The sequence below is a fragment of the Palaemon carinicauda genome, chromosome 25 (assembly GCF_036898095.1).
Source record: "Palaemon carinicauda isolate YSFRI2023 chromosome 25, ASM3689809v2, whole genome shotgun sequence".
Taxonomy (NCBI): Eukaryota; Metazoa; Arthropoda; class Malacostraca; order Decapoda; family Palaemonidae; genus Palaemon; species Palaemon carinicauda.
In genome coordinates this window covers 4,394,474-4,416,822 of record NC_090749.1, presented here as the reverse complement: position 1 = coordinate 4,416,822, position 22,349 = coordinate 4,394,474, and the positions used below count along the sequence as shown (strand labels likewise).

Here is a 22,349-nt window from a genome sequence, read left to right as displayed (position 1 = left end):
TGGAGTCCTACCAATCATCAGTCACAATAGCCCCAAGTAATGGATGGTCATTCAATCATGATCTCACCATATGAGGACCTTAGATTTAATTGTGTTTCAAAGCCGGGGATAACCTACGTCGTTATGGTAGAATATGATTCGGGGTTACAATTACTTTCATTCTTTAAAATCGCCTTTTCCAGAATCCTTTCTGATAGAATAAACAGATATTATATTGATGTGTGGCAGGGTTTAAAAAAGAAAGAAGAGGCTGCTAGATGGGTACCATGGTGGTCTTCTCTGTGTATTCTTATGTCTATTAATCTTACCCGTAGACCTATGCATTTCGCTTGGTAGAAATTCCAGCACTGTGCCCAACATATGACCTGCATATCATCTATGATCTGAATAACAGATAGAAAAAAAAAAAAAAAAAAAAAAAAACACACGCAGTCATATCCCTTTCACGATGATTAACATAGCATAAAGCACATATTGCCGTATGGCAACACATTTTTCGTCAATGATTGACGTGGTGTTACACACGTAAAACTAAACTAAATATTCAGTTCAATGCCAGAATTTTTCGAGATTTTATAAAAATATTTGTTCGCTTTTAAGAGAGATTTCATTTTTCAATATGCCAAGTCCACAATATAATAAGTGAAAATGTAACTTAGCAGGACAGAGCATTTTATCTCAAATTTAATAATCGTTTATTATTCTTAGAGTTCGTTCAGAGGCTTAAGAATTCTCTTCTGGTTTTGGCTCTAATGATGAAGAAGTAGGTTACCAAGGAAGAGAGGCCGATGGGGCTGGCGACTTAGTTGTATTAACACTAGTGTAATATGAACAAAGGGAAAAGAACAAAATCTCTTAAAAAATCAATTTCGGGATTTATTTTCTAAAGTTTGCAAATTTTTCTCTTTTGAGCAAAAGTAATCCCCATTTTTTCTTTTTTTCGTCTTTAATGCCAACAACGTTAGAAAATGGTCTCGACATGAAATAAATCATGAATTTGATCAAACAAATTTACTTTTTGCTGCTTTTTAACCAAATGATGCAACATGATTTTCACATATCATGACAATAGTTATAACATTTCATCTTCCTGCCAGTTTACATTCCACACTAAAAAAAAAAAAAAAATATAATATTGCTTGTGAATTTTATTTAAGGGTTTCATTTAACCTATATTGAACTAAGGAACAGCCTTACTGACATGCATATATTTAAAAAGGAAGTGAAGATAAGGTTCATTTTCTGTAGGAATTCCACTCTGGAACGCCCTTTTCAACAAATACAAATTCGCAACAGGGTAGATGACGCAACACAGTCAGACGTTGGCGAAGAAGACACAGAAGAAGAATGACAATTTTCTTTTTCTTTATTCGAACGGTCTTTATTGATTACGCTGATGATAAGATCATTAAACAACATTACAGCAAAACATCGTCTGTCATATTACTAGTACTCAATAAATGGCTTAAACCTGTAATGAATAATGCTGTTCTCCACCGAAGGAAAGTGAATTTGGAAGCGATGTCCCAAGCTCGTCCCACCAACCTTAACTATGCTGATGATTGTTACCTGGGTCAGTTGTACAGAGTTATACCTTATTTAATTATCCAAATATAATAAGTAATGAATTGAAGCAATGTCTAGTAGTGTATCTGATCTGTTTGATGAAAGAAAACGTTAAGAAACTTGGCAAAGGAAAGACCATTAATCTGAGAGCATTTCTGGAGGTAGATGTGAAACTATCATGACAAGACCAGTCAGTGTGCTTGAAGGTAGATTACATCTACTATGAGACTTTACAATGAAGACCCTCACGCCAGTCCTCAGCTCCTATAAACCAGAAGGGTTTACCAATGGACCAAAATCCCTGCATTCAACCTCAGCCTTCTGGTGTAAGCGGAAAAGGTTCATGATATAGATGACAGCCTAAAGAGTTAACTCACACACCAGTAATTATATTATCTTAGTAAAAATGAAGCATGGCAATATCAAAAGTTGAAATAGAATGTGTAAAATGTAATTTTAGCTCTTTTTACTTAAAGAATATCACTAATGAAATTATCCCTTTCCAGATATATGAAACTCAAACTAGTCTTTTAGATGATATCTCAACGAATGTTTTTTATCCATGACACTCAAACAATGATAAGTTCAGCGGCTGAGTGTTATGGGGAAAGCCAAGTGTCCTTTTAACACAGTAAATAAAAGATGAAGAAATACTCACAATCACTTAGAGAAGAATCATATGTGACCATTTATCATTCAAAATTCTTTACAAAAAGGCTAATTTTTCTTTTGCACAAAACATTATTGCAATATGAAATCAAAATCATAGTTACAGATCCTTCAATAAATTATTCATAATAACCGTAATACACAGTATTATCTATAAATCACGTTTCTGAATTAATATTAATAATTTCCCCCAGAGAATAGGTTACGCATATTTATAAAAATCCTTTGCAGCTGGTAGGCCATGTTAGGTAGGGAGTCACAGGGAGCTTCAGGCAGAGATTTGATTAGATCCTTTGTTTGGAATTTGAACTAAAGAGTTCCTCTATCACTGAATGTTGATTAATGAAAAAAGAAAACTCATATTCAAATAGCGAAATTAAAGGAAGGTTTCGTCTCTTTCCATAAAATATTCTGTGCTTGATATAATTCGTTTTGAGGAGGGAAAGAAAGACAGCCAAAATCAGAAAGGGGTTTTCTATAAACTGATTGGTAATGACTAATTTATGATAACAGATAATTATTGCAGTCTTTCATAAAAACAGAGTGTCTTGTCTAATTGCTAAGAGTATCGTGTATAGCAAGTTAAATCCCTTTGCATATATGCATATTTCATGTAAGCTTTGTTTGCTTGTTTACTGCTGTTGTTTTTGTTGTTGTTTTTTTATGCTTGCGAATATTAACACTTCTCTCAGTGAGGAATTACTTATGTTCGGAGATGTTTTGGAGTTGACATAGATATTTGATTCTTCTTATATTTCTTTTTCTATTCTTTTTTTTTCTGTCAGACTTTTGTATTATTATACTTAATTTTCTTCCAAAATTATAACAGATTTTTCAGCATGACATTACTTTTTATTTATGGTGTAAAGGGATTCTGTTACAGCTATTATACCTCTTGGTTTTATTCTTCGTGAAATGTATGAATTACAATCAGCATTAGATATAAATTTAAAGGAAATCTGTTAATTTTTTGAATGCGGAAAAGAAACATTATAGTTTAAGCTCTTTGTATTATAGAAAAAGATGCAGAAGAATTTTAAGTTGGCAATTCTATCGTGTCTACTTAATCCTCTACATCTTTTATCCCTTAATGTTAATAATTGCCTAAATAAATGCAAGAAAAGGGATTGAATCCCATGTAGGTGTCATGCAAAGTTCCAGAGAGAGAGAGAGAGAGAGAGAGAGAGAGAGAGAGAGAGAGAGAGATGCCACAGGAAAGGTTTGAATGGCCTCAGAGAGAGAGAGAGAGAGAGAGAGAGAGAGATGCCACAGGGAAGGGTTGAATGGCCTTAGAGAGAGAGAGAGAGAGAGAGAGAGAGAGAGAGAGAGAGAGAGAGAGATGCCACAGGAAAGGGGGTGAATGGCCTTAGAGAGAGAGAGAGAGAGAGAGAGAGAGAGAGAGAGAGAGAGAGAGAGAGAGAGAGCGATGCCACAGGAAAGGGGGTGAATGGCCTTAGAGAGAGAGAGAGAGAGAGAGAGAGAGAGAGAGAGAGAGAGAGAGAGAGATGCCACAGGGAAGGGTTGAATGGCCTTAGAGAGAGAGAGAGAGAGAGAGAGAGAGAGAGAGAGAGAGAGAGAGAGAGATGCCACAGGAAAGGGTTGAATGGCCTTAGAGAGAGAGAGAGAGAGAGAGAGAGAGAGAGAGAGAGAGAGAGAGAGAGAGAGAGCGATGCCACAGGAAAGGGTTGAATGGCCTTAGAGAGAGAGAGAGAGAGAGAGAGAGAGAGAGAGAGAGAGAGAGAGAGCGATGCCACAGGAAAGGGTTGAATGGCCTTAGAGAGAGAGAGAGAGAGAGAGAGAGAGAGAGAGAGAGAGAGAGAGAGAGAGAAAGAGAGAGTAACAGCGATGCCACAGGAAAGTATTGGATGTCCTTTGTGTGGAACGAAGGAATATCTTCAGAGAAGAATAATTCTGCATATTGAAGAAACAAAGTACAGAGTAGCAAATACAGAAGAGTATTTTCATCATAAGTAGAAAAATAAAACATTTAATTCACTCATAAAAAGACGAGGTTATGTTACAAGAAGTAAGAAAAAAAAAGTTTCATGAGAAAAAGCATCGGTTTCCTTTTAATCTCGAGGTGGGATTCAATTTCCCCCTTTTTAATGTGGTCTTAAATAGCGCACGTTAAGAATTCAAGGAAAAATGTGCAAGAAACAACGATGTAATCAAAAGCATTTCCTGCAGACTTAATTATATCTCGATTGTTTTCACATATGAGTTACAAAGAAATAAGATCAGTAATATCAAATGCCTTTTTCGTTCTCAAACATATGCTATAAGCCTGACTTTATTCAGGAAAAGGAAAATAGAATAAAAATTAATGTTGCTTTTATCATGGAAAATCTTTTGCTCGAATATTCTGCCTCTTCATTAGGCCTACTAGTGATAAATAGTATTTCTATAGTAATGTAGGAAATGATGAATAACGGGAATATATATATATATATATATATATATATATATATATATATATATATATATATATATATATATATATATATATATATATATATATATATATATATATATACTGTGTGTGTGAGTGTGTGTGTGCGTGTGTGTGTTTTGCATCAAAATATCACTGGTGGCATCCGAAGCAGATTTAGAACAGCATTATTACTATCATTATTACTTGCTAGGCTACAACCCTAGTTGGAAAAGCAGAATGCTATAATCCTAGGGTCTCCAACAGGGAAAATAGCTCAGTGAGGAAAGAAAACGAGGAAAAATAAAATATCTTACGACCAGTAACAACATTGAAATAAATATTTCTTAAATAAAGTATAAAAACTTTAACAAAACCAGAGGAAGAGAAATAAGATAGAATAGTGTGCGCGAGTGTACCCTCAAGCAAGAGAACGCTAACCCAAGATAGTGGAAGACCATGGTACAGAAGTTATGGCACTACCCAAGCCTAGAGAACAATGGTTGGATTTCGGAGTGTCCTTCTCCTAGAAGAGCTGCTGACCATAGCTAAAGAGGATCTTCTACCCTTGTCAAGAGAAAGTAGCCCCTGAACAATTACACTGCAGTACTTAACCCCATGAGAGAAAAATTGTTTGCTAATCTTAGTGTTGTCAGTTGTATGAGGACAGAGGGGAATCTGTAAAGAATAGGCCAGGCTTTTCGGTGTATACGTAGGCAAAACAAAATGGAATCGTAACCGGAAAGGAGCATCCAATGTAGTACTGTTCGGCCAGTCAAAGGACCCATAACTCTCTAGCAGTAGTATCCCAACGGGTGACTGATGCCCTAGCCAAACCTACTCCCAAGAGAACAACTAGTATCGAACAGTCTGTAAGAAAGATTAATGAATAAATGATGTAGTGAGAGTCCTGAAATCAATCAATCAATCTCTCTCTCTCTCTCCCCCTAACCCCCCCCTAACACACACACACACACATATATATATATATATATATATATATATATATATATATATATATATATATATATATATATATATATATGTTTATGTATATCTATATAAGATATATAATATTAATAGCCAAGCTGCAACCCTAGTTGGAAAAGCAAGATGGTATAAGACCAAGGGCTCCAATAGGGAAATATAGCCCAGTGAGGAAAGGATATAAGGAAATAAATAAATGATGAGAGCAAATTAACAATGAATCTTTCTAAAAACAATAACAAAGTCAAAACAGATATATTATAACTATTATTATCATCACTTGCCAAGCCCCTGCCCCAGTTGGAAAAGCAGGACGCTAAAAGCCCAGGGGTCCTTAACAGGGAAAACAGCCCTTCACCCATCACCTCTCACTCCTTCACCATCACCCATCACCCCTCACTCCTCCCTCCTCACACCTTCATCCCTCAACCCCTCACTCCTCACCCCTTCGCTCCTCACCCCTCACTCATGACTCCTCACCCCTTCAACCATTACCCGTTACCCCTCACTCCCCACTCCTCACCCCTTCACCCCTCACTCATTCTTTACCCTTAACCATATCACCCACAAATACGTCATTGGAAACCACACTAAATCATGACTACGACGTCTATACAATTAAAAAGCGTGAGAGATTGTTACCTGTGTAGAAATATGCAATGCGGCAAGTATATAATATATCCAATTCATATCAAGTAGGCTATTTTTAACCCTAAGTTATAAGTCATGGAAGGTTCCAGAATGCAAGGATTCAACAGCTCTACACATTGTTTATTTAAATGGCCAATAGATGGCCTTAGTAATAGTGTACCAAATTGATATTTACCCCCATCAATCCATCCTTGTAATTTTCATTACTTCATTTCAACTGCTAGTTTGGGCAGAGATTTTTGGTCAAACAGACGCCTTTGAACTTGTGGTTCCTTGTTGTCTGAGCCCAATTTAATTCTTAGAAAACTACAAATTTTACAATAAAAGTCACAGAAATATATCCTCACCAGACAATCGTTAGTTCAATTTACATTAGGGGATCCGGGGGTAGTCAGATATGCCACATGTACTGAAATTGGTAAGACACTCAAAAATCAAACTATTGTCTCTGGTCCTGGAAAGTTCCATAGCCTCTGTACAATGGTCTTTCGCTGTCTTGGGGTAGAGTTCACTTGCTTTAGTGTACACTTGGGCACACTATTCTATCTTATTTCTCTTCCTCTTGTCTTTTTTAAAGTTTTTATAGTTTATATATGAAATATTTATTTTCATGTTACTGTTCTTAAAATATTTTATATTAATTGTTAATTACTTTTCTTGTAGTTTCCTTATTTCCTTTCCTCACTGGACTATTTTCCCTCTGGTAGACCTTGGGCTTATAGCATTCTGCTTTTCGAACTAGGATTGTAGCTTAGCAAGTAATAATAATAATACCGTAATAATAATTAGGGAACATTCATTCATCCAGATTGCCCTAAGGGAAACAACATAGTTCACACAAAAGGAAAGTCTTGGTCACCATCTGAAAGAAAATAAGAGTTTTTTTTTACACTTTTCATCCAGGTGCTTTTAATCATAAACTGCAAGATTGATTTTAAATTCTCTGGCATCCTGACAAGAGCCTGTCTTACGTAAGATAGGACAATCTAAAACAAACAAATTAGTCATAAACTGGTTAAAAGGTTTTGATGGGAGAGCAAGACTACATATTTACGCTACCAAGCCGAAATAAAAAGTGACCATTGTTTACTAGTGCTTGTGTGAGTGGGAAGGTTGGCCTAAGGCCGCTGACCCCCTATGCTAACTAGCAGAGGGTAATTACACCTCACTAAAACTTTAATGGCTGGTTTCAGCTATCACAGAAATAATAACACTTACATATAAAGAGCGTAAGGTCTTTATATTGTGCCAGAATAAACATAATTTATTTCTTACCAATACAAGTATGAGATTACAGAGCACTATTTTCTTATATTATGCAACAGCAGTGCTAGAGAGTTTTCTAAAAAGAAAAAGATATGATGATCTTAACCTTGCAGAATTGAAGTTATGTATAACTACACCTTGACCTTGCACTGTATGGAAGAATATTGTATATGGTATTATAAAATATGTCTGATTTAAGAGACAGAAGTCAAATTGAACCACGTGTAAAATACAAGTTCACTCGAAACAGTATTCTAACAATCAATGGCATAACAGTGAACCTATGGCAAGATTTGGTCTTACCTTTTCTGTCAATCAATTCAAGATTTAAAGATTGATCAGTAGAGACAGTAGCTTGTTTACAATTAGGCTTACTTGGAATATCGATATAGCTTTTTTTATCTCTTCCCAACCTCTTCTTTTTGCTGACCTGACTGTTCAAAGCTTTTCTAATATTTCTTTTGATGTCAAAGAAGACATTGGGAGATTCATAAGGTACTTTTAATGAGTGTGGATCTTTTGGATGCCAATAAATTGTGAATAAACTTTGAAAATAACAACTTCTGCAGAACTCAAGACATAGAACACAAGTTAGGCCCTGTACATTGGTCTCTTCTCATGGAACGGTGTAAAAAGTCAGTACAAAAATAGAAGAATAACATCTGTTCTGAAAATAACTTTACCTAATGAGGAAAGATTAAATCAAACCATGAGATTTACAGCAGAACAACAGCGATGCGGTTTATGAAATAGGGACGGGTGAAATATTGTACTATTTCTTATTGTTTGTTTATGAATGAATCTGAAAATTCTAGTAAATGCTACATTCCTGAAGAAGCATACACACAGGGTAGTTTACTGCCTTTTCTCTAAATGTATAGACTGAATCTTAATAAATACTGTATGTATATATTGTATTGTAATCACTTTAAGAAAAGTCCCAACTCTGGCTTGAAAAGCAAAATGCTAAAAGTCTAAAGGGCCCAATAAAGAAGTAGCCAGGTAAGAGTTAATAATGAACAATAAAATGAAAAAAAAAATAGGAATTACAAGTAAACAACATACAAATAATAATGAAAGACTTTTGTCCATCTGCTCAATATACACCGAATAGTCTGGCATATTCTTTCCATATTCTCCTAAGTCCTCATACACCTGACACCACTGAGATTACCAAACAATTCTTTTCTTAAGGGTTTAACTACTACTCCGTTATTGTTTTGTGGCTATTTTCCTCTTGGTAAGGGTAGAAGAGACTTTTTAGCTATGTTAAGCAGCTATTCTAGGAGGACGGACACTCCAAAGTGACCATTGTTCTCTAGTCTTGGGTAGTGCTATAGCCTCTGCACCAAGGCTTATATTCTTCTTCTTCTTTGAATACTTGTTTGTTAACAGCCAATGTGTCAGATCTAGAAGTAAATATCTCATCTTCTAAATGCTTTTTCTATTGAGACCTGTTCATTTCATAATAAGGAAGTGTGAAAGGAACTAAAGTGTAAATGAAATATGAAAATTGTTGTAAACAATATTTATCAAATTGTAAAATGCATGTTAAAAATGCAATATCTCAAATTAACAATTATTTGTTATGGCATAAAAATATTTGAAAAATAAGCTTTAGTTACATACAAACAAGCATGAAAAATTAGAACAATTATTCAAAGTTAATTTACAATTTTACAGACACAAAAACATTCCCTTTTCTTTATAGTCCATCTGACAAAAATATCAATTTAAGAAAAACTTCAAAGTAATGTAATGTTTTGTACTTAGGAAGTCTGAACTTTCCCTCATGATTCAAATTGAAAAGGAACCTTTCTATCAGCAAGGACACAAATCGGGTAAGAAAACTAGTGCCAAAGTTTGACAAATTATCCATGCACAAGAAGAGTATGCAAGATAAGTCGCAGAGTCTTTTGCACCACTAGCTTTGGCACAGCCTGTCCTAAGATTGTCAGCCGGTCAAAGATGGTTGGGTTGACTGGAGAGATTATAGATTAGTTTGAAAGGTGTGAAATGATGATCATGAGTAGAGTCAGAATGGAGAAGTGCACAATATGTACATTCAATAAACCAACCTGATCCCTCAGCAATGTTAGAGTATCACAGTACTTTGCTGTTAGAGAAAATTCAGTATTGGGAAACACAGGGGATGAATGAGCAACAAAAGACACCAGTGGTGGGGACTCAAGGACGACTTACTGGCTTATCTTTATCACTACGAGGCAGCGGATCCGTCCTCAGCAGTTGCATACAAGATTTGTCACTTACTTTGATACCTTACATTTGTATGTTCATTTGTTTTTTTATTTTTCGAAAGCTTGCTTTATTCTATATTGTATTTTGTTCTAAACAAACAAAAAATCCTTATGTTTATTATGAAGTTATCATAGAATAATTTATCTGAATTATATTTATATTATTTTACTCTAAATAATAGTAAAGCACTCTGAATCTATGTGTAAAAAAGCTACTATATTCATAGTGAAGTGTTTATGTGATATTGCGGAAGGGATGAAGGGCGCATTGCCCCTCCCTTCTACACTCACTGCCGTCTGCTGACAGAGCACCTCAGATTCTTGTTGTGGTCACAAACACAGCAACGGAGATGTCACCTAACGGGAAAAGGTGTATTTCCTAACAGCAGGTACCACAGAAACAGTAACATAATTAAGCTACCTGGGGGCTTACTCATCAGCTACTACTACTACTACTACTACTACTTGAAGACATCATCGAATATAAGGTCGAAGGTTTGCATGACGTATGAGTAAACAAATAATAGAAGTTAGAATACGAAAAAATTTCAGCATAAAATTATATCAATTGAGTGAAATTTCACTTTGTACGAAGATCATAGAAGAAAGATGTAGAGCAGTAATGATGTTTCTCCTCCAGCACATACAGCACAAGAGATCACCAGACAAATGCATTTAGAACACTTTTATTTTTTGTTGTCCAAGTATTTCCTTTAATTCTTTAATTTCCACAAATACTCTTCAGGTTTCTAAGTGACAAACATTCTTAGGTAAGAAAGGGTGTGAATAATTAGTGAGTCAGAGGTACAGTTGAGTATGAAACAAAACTGGTGAAACTTTTTTTATTTTTGCTTCAGACAAGAATTGTTCCTAAGTTGACAATTAGTATTAAATCTTATATTTCACTCTGTAAACGTGTGTATGCATGAGACATCATTGGTCACTTGTTATGGGTAATTTTATCATTGAACAGTGTTAGCTCATCCATATACCAAGGCACTTCCCCCAATTTTGGGGGGTAGCCGACATCAACAAAGAGACAAACAAAAAGGGGACTACTCTCTACGTTCCTCCAGCCTAACCAGGGACTCAGCCGAGTTCAGCTGGTACTGCTAGGGTGCCACAGCCCAACCTCCCACAATTCCACCACAGATGAAGCTTCATAATGCTGAATCCCCTACTGCTGCTACCTCCGCGGTCATCTAAGGCACCGGAGGAAGCAGCAGGGCCTACCGGAACTGCGTCACAATCGCTCGCCATTCATTCCTATTTCTAGCACGCTCTCTTGCCTCTCTCACATCTATCCTCCTATCACCCAGAGCTTTCTTCACACCATCCATCCACCCAAACCTTGGCCTTCCTCTTGTACTTCTCCCATCAACTCTTGCATTCATCACCTTCTTTAGCAGACAGCCATTTTCCATTCTCTCAACATGGCCAAACCACCCCAACACATTCATATCCACTCTAGCCACTAACTCATTTCTTACACCCGTTCTCACTCTCACCACTTCGTTCCTAACCCTATCTACTCGAGATACACCAGCCATACTCCTTAGACACTTCATCTCAAACACATTCAATTTCTGTCTCTCCGTCACTTTCATTCCCCACAACTCCGATCCATACATCACAGTTGGTACAATCACTTTCTCATATAGAACTCTCTTTACATTCATGCCCAACCCTCTATTTTTTACTACTCCCTTAACTGCCCCCAACACTTTGAATCCTTCATTCACTCTCTGACGTACATCTGCTTCCACTCCACCATTTGCTGCAACAACAGACCCCAAGTACTTAAACTGATCCACCTCCTCAAGTAACTCTCCATTCAACATGACATTCAACCTTGCACCACCTTCCCTTCTCGTACATCTCATAACCTTACTCTTACCCACATTTACTCTCAACTTCCTTCTCTCACACACCCTTCCGAATTCTGTCACTAGTCAGTCAAGCTTCTCTTCTGTGTCTGCTACCAGTACAGTATCATCCGCAAACAACAACTGATTTACCTCCCATTCATGATCATTTTCATCTACCAGTTTTATTCCTCGTCCAAGCACTCGAGCATTCACCTCTCTCACCACTCCATCAACATACAAGTTAAACAACCACGGCTACATCACACATCCCTGTCTCAGCCCAACTCTCACCGGAAACCAATCGCTCACTTCATTTCCTATTCTAACACATGCTTTACTACCTTTGTAGAAACTTTTCACTGCTTGCAATAACCTTCCACCAACTCCATATGACCTCATCACATTCCACATTGCTTCCCTATCAACTCTATCATATGCTTTCTCCAGATCCATAAACGCAACATACACCTCCTTACCTTTTGCTAAATATTTCTCGCATAACTGCCTAACTGTAAAAATCTGATTCATACAACCCCTACCTCTTCTAAAACCACCCTGTACTTCCAAGATTGCATTCTCTGTTTTATCCTTAATCCTATTAATCATTACTCTACCATACACTTTTCCAACTACACTCAACAAACTAATACCTCTTGAATTACAACACTCATGCACATCTCCCTTACCCTTATATAGTGGTACAATACATGCACAAACCCAATCTACTGGTACCATTGACAACACAAAACACATATCAAACAATCTCACCAACCATTCAAGTACAGTCACACCCCCTTCCTTCAACATCTCAGCTTTCACACCATCCATACCAGATGCTTTTCCTACTCTCGTTTCATCTAGTGCTCTCCTCACTTCCTCTATTGTAATCTCTCTCTCATTCTCATCTCCCATCACTGGCACCTCAACACCTGGAACAGCAATTATATCTGCCTCCCTATTATCCTCAACATTCAGCAAACTTACAAAATATTCCGCCCACCTTTTCCTTGCCTCCTCTCCTTTTAACAACCTTCCATTTCCATCTTTCACTGTCTCTTCAATTCTTGTGCCAGCCCTCCTTACTCTCTTCACTTCTTTCCAAAACTACTTCTTATTTTCTTCATATGACTGACCCAGTCCCTGACCCCACCTCAGGTCAGCTACCCTCTTTGCCTCACGTACCTTGCGCTTTACTTCCACCTTTTTCTCTCTATATTTTTCATACTTCTCTATACTATTACTCTGCAGCCATTCTTCAAAAGCCCTCTTTTTCTCTTCCACTTTTACCTTCACTCCTTCATTCCACCATTCACTGCCCTTCCTCATGCTGCCTCCAACAACCTTCTTGCCACATACATCACTTGCAATCCCAACAAAATTTTCTTTTGCTAATTTCCACTCCTCCTCTAAATTACCAGTTTCTCTTACTCTCACCTCGTCATATGCCATTTTCAACCTTTCCTGATATTTACTTTTTACCCCCGGTTTTATTAGCTCTTAAACCCTCACTAGCTCCCTTTTACATCCACCTACTCTATTCCCCCACTCTTTTGCTACAACTAATTTTCCTTCCACCAAAAAATGATCAGACATACCGTTAGCCATACCCCTACACACGTGCACATCTTTCAATCTTCCAAACATTCTTTTAGTTATCAACACATAATCCATTAATGCCCTTTCTACTACTCTTCCATTTGCCACTCTTACCCATGTATACTTATTTTTATCTTTCTTTTTAAAAAAGCTAGCACTTATTACCATCTCTTGTTCAACACACATATCTACCAGTCTCTCACCACTCTCATTTTCACCTGGTACGCCATACTTCCCAATGACACCTTCTACCTCTCCAGCGCCCACTCTAGCATTTAAGTCACCCATGACAACTACATGTACTGTACCTCTGACTCACTAATTATTCACACCCTTTCTTACATAAGAATAGTGTTAGATTAAAAAAAAACCTTTCAAGCTAAAATGATATTTCAGAACAAATATCAAATATGTTAGTGTAGCACAAATCTCTTTGTTAACGTGACTAAGCGGGAGTCAGTGAGACTAGTCTTTGAATAGTCTGTCTAGATAAAAGGATTCAAATTGGGAAAGAGGATGTCTAGATGGAAAAAAGTTTAAGCAGCCCCCTATAGTCTAATGATAACAACTTATGCATTTGGGGTATGATTTCAAAATTATTACTTATTATTTGCTTCTCTCGTTTTGTGTATGAAACAAACGTTAGTTAGGTAAAGGGAATTCAAAACTTGCAATAAATTATTACAAGCCATAGCTTACTTAAATAATTCTAGTCTCCCAATGGTTTTCTTCAGTGTGAGGAAAAGTAAATAAATAAATAAGAGAGGTGGTGAGTTATCTTCACTATTAGAAATACAATTAATTCTACTATTTTACTTTTACTTTACGAACAGAAAACTATAATCAGGTCAGGCATATTCAAACACATGTGTTGTGGGCACATTCTAAAGATATACAATAACAACGTACCATAAATTATAATAAAAATAAAAACAGTAATAATAATAATAATAATAATAATAATAATAATAATGGTAATGATGATGATAGGATGGCTCTGGAGTCTAGGCCTATGCTATTGGCTTTATAAATCTTAAGCATCATCTGCAGTTGTGCAGCAGCGGGGTCTCTCACCTCCTAGGATGGTTTTTCAATTTTTCTCCTTCACTGTGTCGTTTAGCCTTCTAGAAACAGTTGTTTCATTGATGTCAAGAAGATTGGTTGCATCAATATTTTATAGAGAATCTGGTGAAATAAGCCTAACTAGAGTTACAGTTATCCTGTAGTTGTTGTTGGGGTATTAAAGCCAACACTTGTTGTTGGCACGGGCCTTTCCCTTGGTTGGCCCGTAGGTGATCTGTAAAAATTTTTTAAGGTAGTTGCATTAATGGAAATTTGAAAGGTTTTTAGTAGTAGAAAAAGATGTGGATAGGGTAAGGATGATGGTGGTAGTGGTAGAGGGCCATCATTTCTCGGATAGTGGTAGTTTGAAAAGTGGGGGTGTAAGGCTTTAGAAGATTAGAGAAAAATTGTGCAGGTGGGGTTGTCCAACCCTTTACTCCCTAGGGTCCCTGCAGTTATCCTGTAGCTGATGGGTAGCTCCAACCATATTTGACAGATGACTTGCTTGTGAGAGTGCCATGATGAGACTGTCAGTTGATGTCCGGTTAGACCTCGCCCACAACTACATTTCAATGCATTTGTTACGTTAAATACATAACTATGGTGGCTAAAAAGTCAGACAAATTAGGTATTTTTTTTATTTGATCATAATTAAAGATTATTGGGTCAATTTTTCCATAATGATCTAGATTATATTTTCATAAAAAGATAGTTTCAAAATTCATTGTCCCAGGAACCTAGTCTCATTAGAAATGTGAAGAATGTGAGAGCTTGCAGTTAGTAACATTCAAACGATAATCAATGAATTCCGGTACCACCAGTTTTGCTGTATACTGTACAACGAGGAGATGCAAAACTAGTTAACAAGAGATGACATCACAACCAACTGGACATCACCAAGGAAAACCAGATCTCATCCATTCGAACATGTTTTTCTTTCTTGATCAAAATTCCTTTCAACTTGTTTGTAAAAGTCCCATAAAGAATCATTTGCAAAGTAATGGACTCAATTCCATTTAATTAAGTATAGAAATTTAATCACTTTGTAACAGCAATTTCGTCTTTTCAAAAGAACACGACTTCCCCAATTCCTTACAAATTTTCTTTGGCACAAATCTTCATATGACATTTCATATGTGATTTCCTGTTAAAAGCCTTATTACAGAAACTGCATTCAAATGGCTTCTCCCCAGTATGAATTCTATGATGCCCTGTAAGATGATGTCTCTGGGTAAATGTTTTCTCACAGAAACTGCATTTAAATGGCTTCTCTCCAGTATGAATTCTATGATGCTCTCTGAGATGGTGTCTCTGGGAAAATTTTTTGTCACAGAAACTGCATTTAAATGGCTTCTCCCCAGTATGAATTCTATTATGCAGTGTAAGATTGTCTTTTCGAGAAAATGTTTTGTCACAGAAACTGCATTTAAATGGCTTCTCCCCAGTATGAATTCTATTATGCAGTGTAAGATTGTCTTTTCGAGAAAATGTTTTGTCACAGAAACTGCATTTAAATGGCTTCTCCCTAGTATGAATTCTACGATGCTTTGTAAGATTGTTTTTCCGAGAAAATGCTTTGTCACAGAAGGTGCATTTAAATGGCTTCTCTCCAGTATGAATTTTATGATGCGTTGTAAGATGACTTCTTCGAATAAATGCTTTGTCACATACATTGCACTTAAATGGCTTCTCCCCATTGTGAGTTCTTGAATGTACTTTGATTCTTTTTCCAAAAAAACCCTTTGCCACATTCACTACACTCGAATGACCGCCTCCTAGTGTGAGTCCCATAATGTGCTTCAAGACCAATTTTGTTAGAAAATGTTTTGTCACATTCTTTGCATCTGAAATGGCCTCCAGTGGGAATTAGCTTGAGAGTGTTGGAGGTTTTAAGTACTTCAATAAACTGCTTTTCTGCATAATTCCCACTCAACATCATACCAACATCAATGTGAGATTTAGAATCACTTTTTTTACAAAGAGGTTTTTCAGAGCTACTGTTTTCAATATGCTCCTTCTTATTCGGCCGCCATTCTTTCCCTCTTCCTCTTCCCTTTCCTTTGTCCTCTTTCTTACTGGATCCCAACTGTATGTCACATTCCTCTTTCACACCTGTCCTTACAATCTCCTCCTCCTCTTTATCGGCTTCCCTTTTGCTGATTTGTAAATCCTCTTCGCTCACTGATGCATCCAAGTTCAAAGAATATTTCATGTCACTTTCACTTGACTCAAATATTTCTGGCTCTGCTTTAAATTCTATTTCTGACTCTGCTTTGAATTCTATTTCTGGCTCTGCTTTGAATTCTATTTCTGACTCTACTTTGAATTCTATTTCTGGCTCTGCTTTGAATTCCATGTCATGAAGAGAGTCAACCACACGATTATTTTCCAAATTGACTGCAGTGTGTGAAAAGGATTCTTCCATTTCGGTTTTTATTGAAAATTTTAATGATTCAGAGTTCCCCATACTCTCCCTATCACTGGATGACATCCTCTTCAATATTATCCAACACAGTGTCCGAAGATAAAGTTAACACTAAACCCCGTATTCTTTACATCAAAGCCTTACAACATGAACCAACACAGACAATTCCTTCTTTTTCCCAGTCCTATATCTCCTTTTCTTCTTCCTTTTTCCCAATCCTGTATCTTTTCTTCTTCCTTTTTCCCGGTCCTGTATCTTTTGCAGATATCTTCACAATCTTGTCACAGGAAGTGCATGATCATATCCTTTGGTATGAAAAATCTGAAATAACAGAGAAAACCTATCATTGGAGTAGGGTAAAATCAAAATGTTGGAGTTTTATGAAACAAAATTAAAAATTTTTCAAGTAATTTGTATTTGTCCTATCTATAAAAACATGAGTCCTTTAATTCTGGAGACTCACTGATTAGATGGTTAGAAGTCCCCTTGAAACCAAATCTGGAAGGCCCTGTAGCTTCCCTAGAAGTATTCCAGTCCTGATCTGTGGAGAAACAAACAGAGGCCACTAGTCCATGAGCCAGACCCAAGAATTGTTTTTTTTCTTGAAAGGTATATATCCATAGATGAAAAAAAAAGTTGTAAGCCAAGGTTGGAGGAGTAGCTTAGCACTAGTAATCACCTCGTAATGATCTACGAATGGTCCCAATATAGGATCCAAAATTTTGGGGTAGGGGAAATGTAAATTGCAATATCTTTTGAAGTAATGGTCCAATATCTGCAAGTTACTACTCAAAATGTTGGGAATTTTATGTTCTACAAAATTATAAAAAAGTTTTTCCAATATGACAATAAAGTAGGTCACTAGAGGTCAAAAGGTCATAAAATTTTGCCAATGCATAAAATCTGTACCTTTGTTCAAAAAATCTCCCCAGCTACTGCACCAATGGGAATTTTTTCATTGAAATGAGCTTAGATAGATGATAATAAGTGTCCAACTCCATTTTGTGCCTAAAAATTTTTTTTTTTTTTTTTTTTGTATCTGAGGTATGGTACTCAACGGTATTTGACGCATATTTGGAAAAGGTCATTTTTTTAATGAAACACCTGCAAACATAAAGATGACAATTTGTTGCTCGTTCATGCAATTTTACAAACAGATTTTCCCCACCAAGGGCAAAAATCATGTCGGAATGAGTTTATTTCATCTAGGACTGTTTTGACATTTAAAGGTCAATGCCCTGGGGTCAAGGTAAAGCAAATACACCACTTAACTTTGGAAATGCATGTTACTTCTCTCTGACAGAACAAAACCTAAAAATATGGTAAACCATCTTTCAACAAATACAATAATGTTGACACTTGCAAACAATTTTTCTGCATTTATAGGCCTACTTACCTCCATCCCTAAAGTCATGCTCCCCGGGATATTTTTCGGCCTCTTTGAATCAGTAAACTTTTTTATCTCATTCTTCATCAGTGTTGTCATCATCAGATGAGCCTTCAAATTCAATAGTCCCCTGCTCCTCCTCGTCCTCTTCCACCATGTTGCTACATGTCTGTAACTTGCAAAGGTATTTGCACCTCATTCTGTTCTGTAGACAAGAGCAACTCTTCCTCAAGTACTGCTTTTGACAGTTGCAGGCGATCAACCCTATGACAGCCTCAGGGGCAGGTGGTGTGTTGCCCCAGTCGATCACTAGCTCTCCTTCATCTACCTTCCATCCATGGCCAACTGGAGAAGGAATATTTGGATTCTTTTCCAAACTTCTTCTCCAGATGGCACACTGATAGTTAGCTCTCTTGCAGTGATTGAGCAAGGAAGATGCACATGGTGGCAGTTACCAAGACTCAGCCTCGCCTTTCTTCGAACAAAAAATGGCAAAACGCAACTCATTTATGCTGTTAATTGTTGACCTGGCACTATAAAGGGAACATGTTAGTGCCTCTAGTTTGATTGCTTGGTTCGATAGGTTCTTTGATTGGCTTAATGACTGTAGGGTTGTCATGTGGTCTTTATCATATAGAAGACGGAGAACTGAGACTTTGCCCTTGCCGGCAAAACTGCTCACAGTGTCACAACCTGTGAAAGAGCAGAAACCAAGAAGGCAGGCACATTTTTCGAGACCGAGAAGATCTGAAGCCTTCTTAACGTCTTTATATTCAGTACGCATCTTTGAACCCACTTTGAAATATACATGGCATGCTAACTTTGGTGTAAAAGCCATAGCCAAAATAAAGACATCAGTGTCTGGTGATACGATGACAACAGCTGCCAGACCAGACCTGCCACAGTGCTCTGCATGTAGAAGTAGCAGGGTGTCTGCCTCCTCCTGACTACTCTGTAGATCTTGAATGACAGAGACTGAGTCTTTTGTAACTCGTATGCATTAATCTCCATGTGTTAGGAAAAGCTCTTTCTTTTTCAGCCTTTCACGTAGACTTTGATCATTGCTCCATTCATCAACAAGAAACTCAATCGGTTGGGTGTTGTTGTTTCCATTATGTAGAAAATTCTTCCACTGCTTCAAACTGTGGCCAGATACAATCTTACCAAACATCATCGCACCCTCAGACCCTCTTTTCACCCGCTCAGCAATTTTAATGGAGTTTTCTTTGTATATGTCGAAGAAAACATCAATTCGGCAGTTAACTCTCCCCTCCCTCAGGATTGCAGAGAAGATGGACTTGGAAGCCTCTCAAAAAAGACATTTGTGGTGTTGGCTATTAGTTTCCGTACAATGGCCATTCCATCAATAATGCAAGCTGAATTAGACGGGATGGTATCGGCTGGTGAAAGATCCTTTCTCAGACGTTTGGAGAGCAGTGCCTTATTGGGCATTCGTAAGGTGCCTTCAGGGTTTGCTAATGCCCAAGCTATAGGACCAAGACGATATGGCAGCACATTCCTTATGTTCAGCTTTCTGGTCCGTCCAATGAGCGTCATTTTTGCAAACAGGTTTCGGTCAGCAGCTATGATGACACTCCGTCACTGTGTTTTCACAGAACTCTTCATTTTAATATCACTGAATGTTTTCAGTTCCAGTTTTTTTAGTGGGTCAAAAAAACTCTTAATGGTGCTGATATGAAGCCTTTCATTGTAAAATTCATTAAATGCTAAAGTTTCCTTAACCTTGGCCCCTAAAAGATCATTCCTGTGGAAAGGCTGAATAGCTCAGAGGAGACACCGAATGGATCTGTCCAATATTCATCCAACATGCTGACCAACATTGATACTGCCCTTTCATCGTTCTTTATCCGTGATGCAGTGAGATCAGGGTGGCAAAATGGTTGGCTACTCCTCAGTGCACTTTTCATTAAACCAAGAAATGAGCTTCTGTATTCTGCAGTCAGGTAGTATCTGTGTACTGTACTTGGCCTGAGGCTGAAACCTTTTGTACCTCCTGGTGTCTGGATGTCTTTATTCACTGTCTCCTCAATGGCCTTATCCACAGGAATCCTTCCAAATGGATTGGCAGGTCCAATTTGAATGGAAAACCTGCCGTTCTGGAGGTGCTCCAGGGCATCTGGGTGCTCTGTTGACAGGTTTGTCATCTCTGCATAATATGTGCTAAGATACCGTGCATAGTTGTGCTTATTATATGCTAAAGACCATGGTATCATGTCTTGGATAGCAGACAGATGAAGACACTAATTTCCTTCTCTAGAAGCTCGCAGCATGTTCAACAGGATGTCTACCATGTTCAAGTACGATATCCAAAATGATGCTAGATCCCCTCGATCCTGGTGCAGACTCTCTTTGTATGCCTCAAAACGTTCAGCCAGTGACACAAATGCTTGGGTGCTCAGTGTCTCTATGAAGGTCTCCTGGCACATATCTTGGGAAAATGTGTTGACCAAGTATCGAATGGCAGTTTCATCTTCTCCGTGTATTTCTAAGAACCCTTTCCAGACAAGATGATACAGAGCTTCATACAATAGTTTGTGGAACCTAACTGAACGATTGTACTGTTTCCCCAAAAGTAGCTTTACTACTGACCCCTCAGCAATGACACCTGATTCAATGCAAAGATCTCTCAACCCAGCATCTTGGAATCGTTTACCAATGATGCTTAAGAGTGTACACAGGGTGTGAAATGTGCCTATCCGAGGAACGAATTCTGAAAATGTATCTCTGCTTCCAAATTATTTCAGTTGCTTTGGCATATAGTGCTTGGTCAAACACAACGATAATGCTACCAAGACCTAGTGATCTTCTGATTAGTTGAGACTGGCACAACACCTCATGGACAATAGACAGCTCAGTGGCAGGGGCATTTATTGTGGGTAGATAACCAACTTCATCAGGGGTGATCTCTACTTCATCATGGACTTGAATGTTGAAACCTGTCCAGCTCCCCACAGTTTGGTTTGAAATACAATGTGTACGAGTGAGGAACCAAAGCAGAGTTTTCTTTTTCACTTCATGATTCATTGTCTGGTCATCCATTTCCACATAACAACGAAGAGGAGGTCCAACACGTTTTTCAGCAATGTAGAGGGAAGGAAGCCTTTCCTCAATCTCTATGGTCCGATGTTTTCACTTCTCCATTTATTTGATGCAGCATGAGGGGTTGTGGTCCAAACACCCTGGTCTGTGTAATGATGCCGTTAACTCCGTGTGATGTCCCTCCTCCGCTCAGTGTCTCCTCCCTCCTATCAATGTTGTCATATGCCAATGTCACTTGAACGTTAGGCTAGATTACTCTTGGTATGGCAACACATACTTCGTTCAACATCATCTTATGAATACACAGAGCTGTGGCAATCTCTTCAAGTTTTGAGTAAGAAACACCATGACCTCAAGTTTTAAATGGGTTAAAGGGCTGTCAAATAACTTTGTCCCTTGTAAACCTGACAAAATGTAACCTAGTATATGCATATTACAATATTTTAATGGTTAAAAACAGATTTAAGCAAAACATGCATACTAAATTATCAGAATATTGAGTAATTTAATTTTGTTTCTTTTCTAGCTAAAAATGGGCTTTTTAAAAAATATGTCAAATACCATTCAGTATCATACCTCAGATACAAATAAATTTAACATTTCTAGGCATAAAATGGATTTGGACACTTATTATCTCCAATATGAGCCCATTTCAGTGGAAAAATTCTCATTGGTTCAGTATCTGGGGTGATTTTTTGAACAGAGCTACTAATTTTATGCAAAGGCAAAATCTTGTGACCTATTGACCTCTAGTGTCCTACTTCATTAGCATATGGGCAAATGTGATATATGATAATGTAAAACATAAAATTCTCAATATTTTGAGTGGTCATACGTAATAATTGGACCATTACTTCAAAAGATATTACAATTTATATTTCCCCTACCCCAATATTTAGGATCCCATACTGGGACCATTCGTAGATCTTCATCAGGTGATTATTAGCATTAAGCTACTGCTCTAAGCTTGGCTTCAGACTTTTTTTTCATCTATGGATATTTACCTATCAAGAAAACACAGTGACATTTTGTCACCCCAGGTGGTACCAATATCTGGTCTGGCTCATGGACTACACTTTTTCCCCCTATCTGCTTGAAATAAGAGAAAGTGATAAGCCCTGGGTTG

The 22,349-nt window shown here is 37.4% G+C and overlaps 2 protein-coding genes across 2 annotated transcripts in view; both read right to left on the bottom strand.

The window, feature by feature from the left end:
* The window catches only part of LOC137618620 (zinc finger protein 845-like), a 220,105-nt gene that overhangs the window by 104,753 nt on the left and 93,003 nt on the right, over positions 1-22,349 (bottom strand). The window contains 3 exon segments of the mRNA XM_068348731.1: positions 7,871-8,112; positions 15,448-17,097; positions 17,240-17,317. Coding sequence (XP_068204832.1) covers positions 7,871-8,112; positions 15,448-16,142 — 937 coding nt within the window. The 5' untranslated portion in view covers positions 16,143-17,097; positions 17,240-17,317.
* Positions 16,181-16,842, bottom strand: LOC137618619 (germ cell nuclear acidic protein-like). Its single transcript, XM_068348730.1, has 2 exons — positions 16,293-16,842; positions 16,181-16,221 (listed from the first exon to the last, which is right to left on the bottom strand). The coding sequence occupies exons 1-2, from the start codon at positions 16,840-16,842 to the stop codon at positions 16,181-16,183; spliced, it is 591 nt and encodes a 196-aa protein (XP_068204831.1).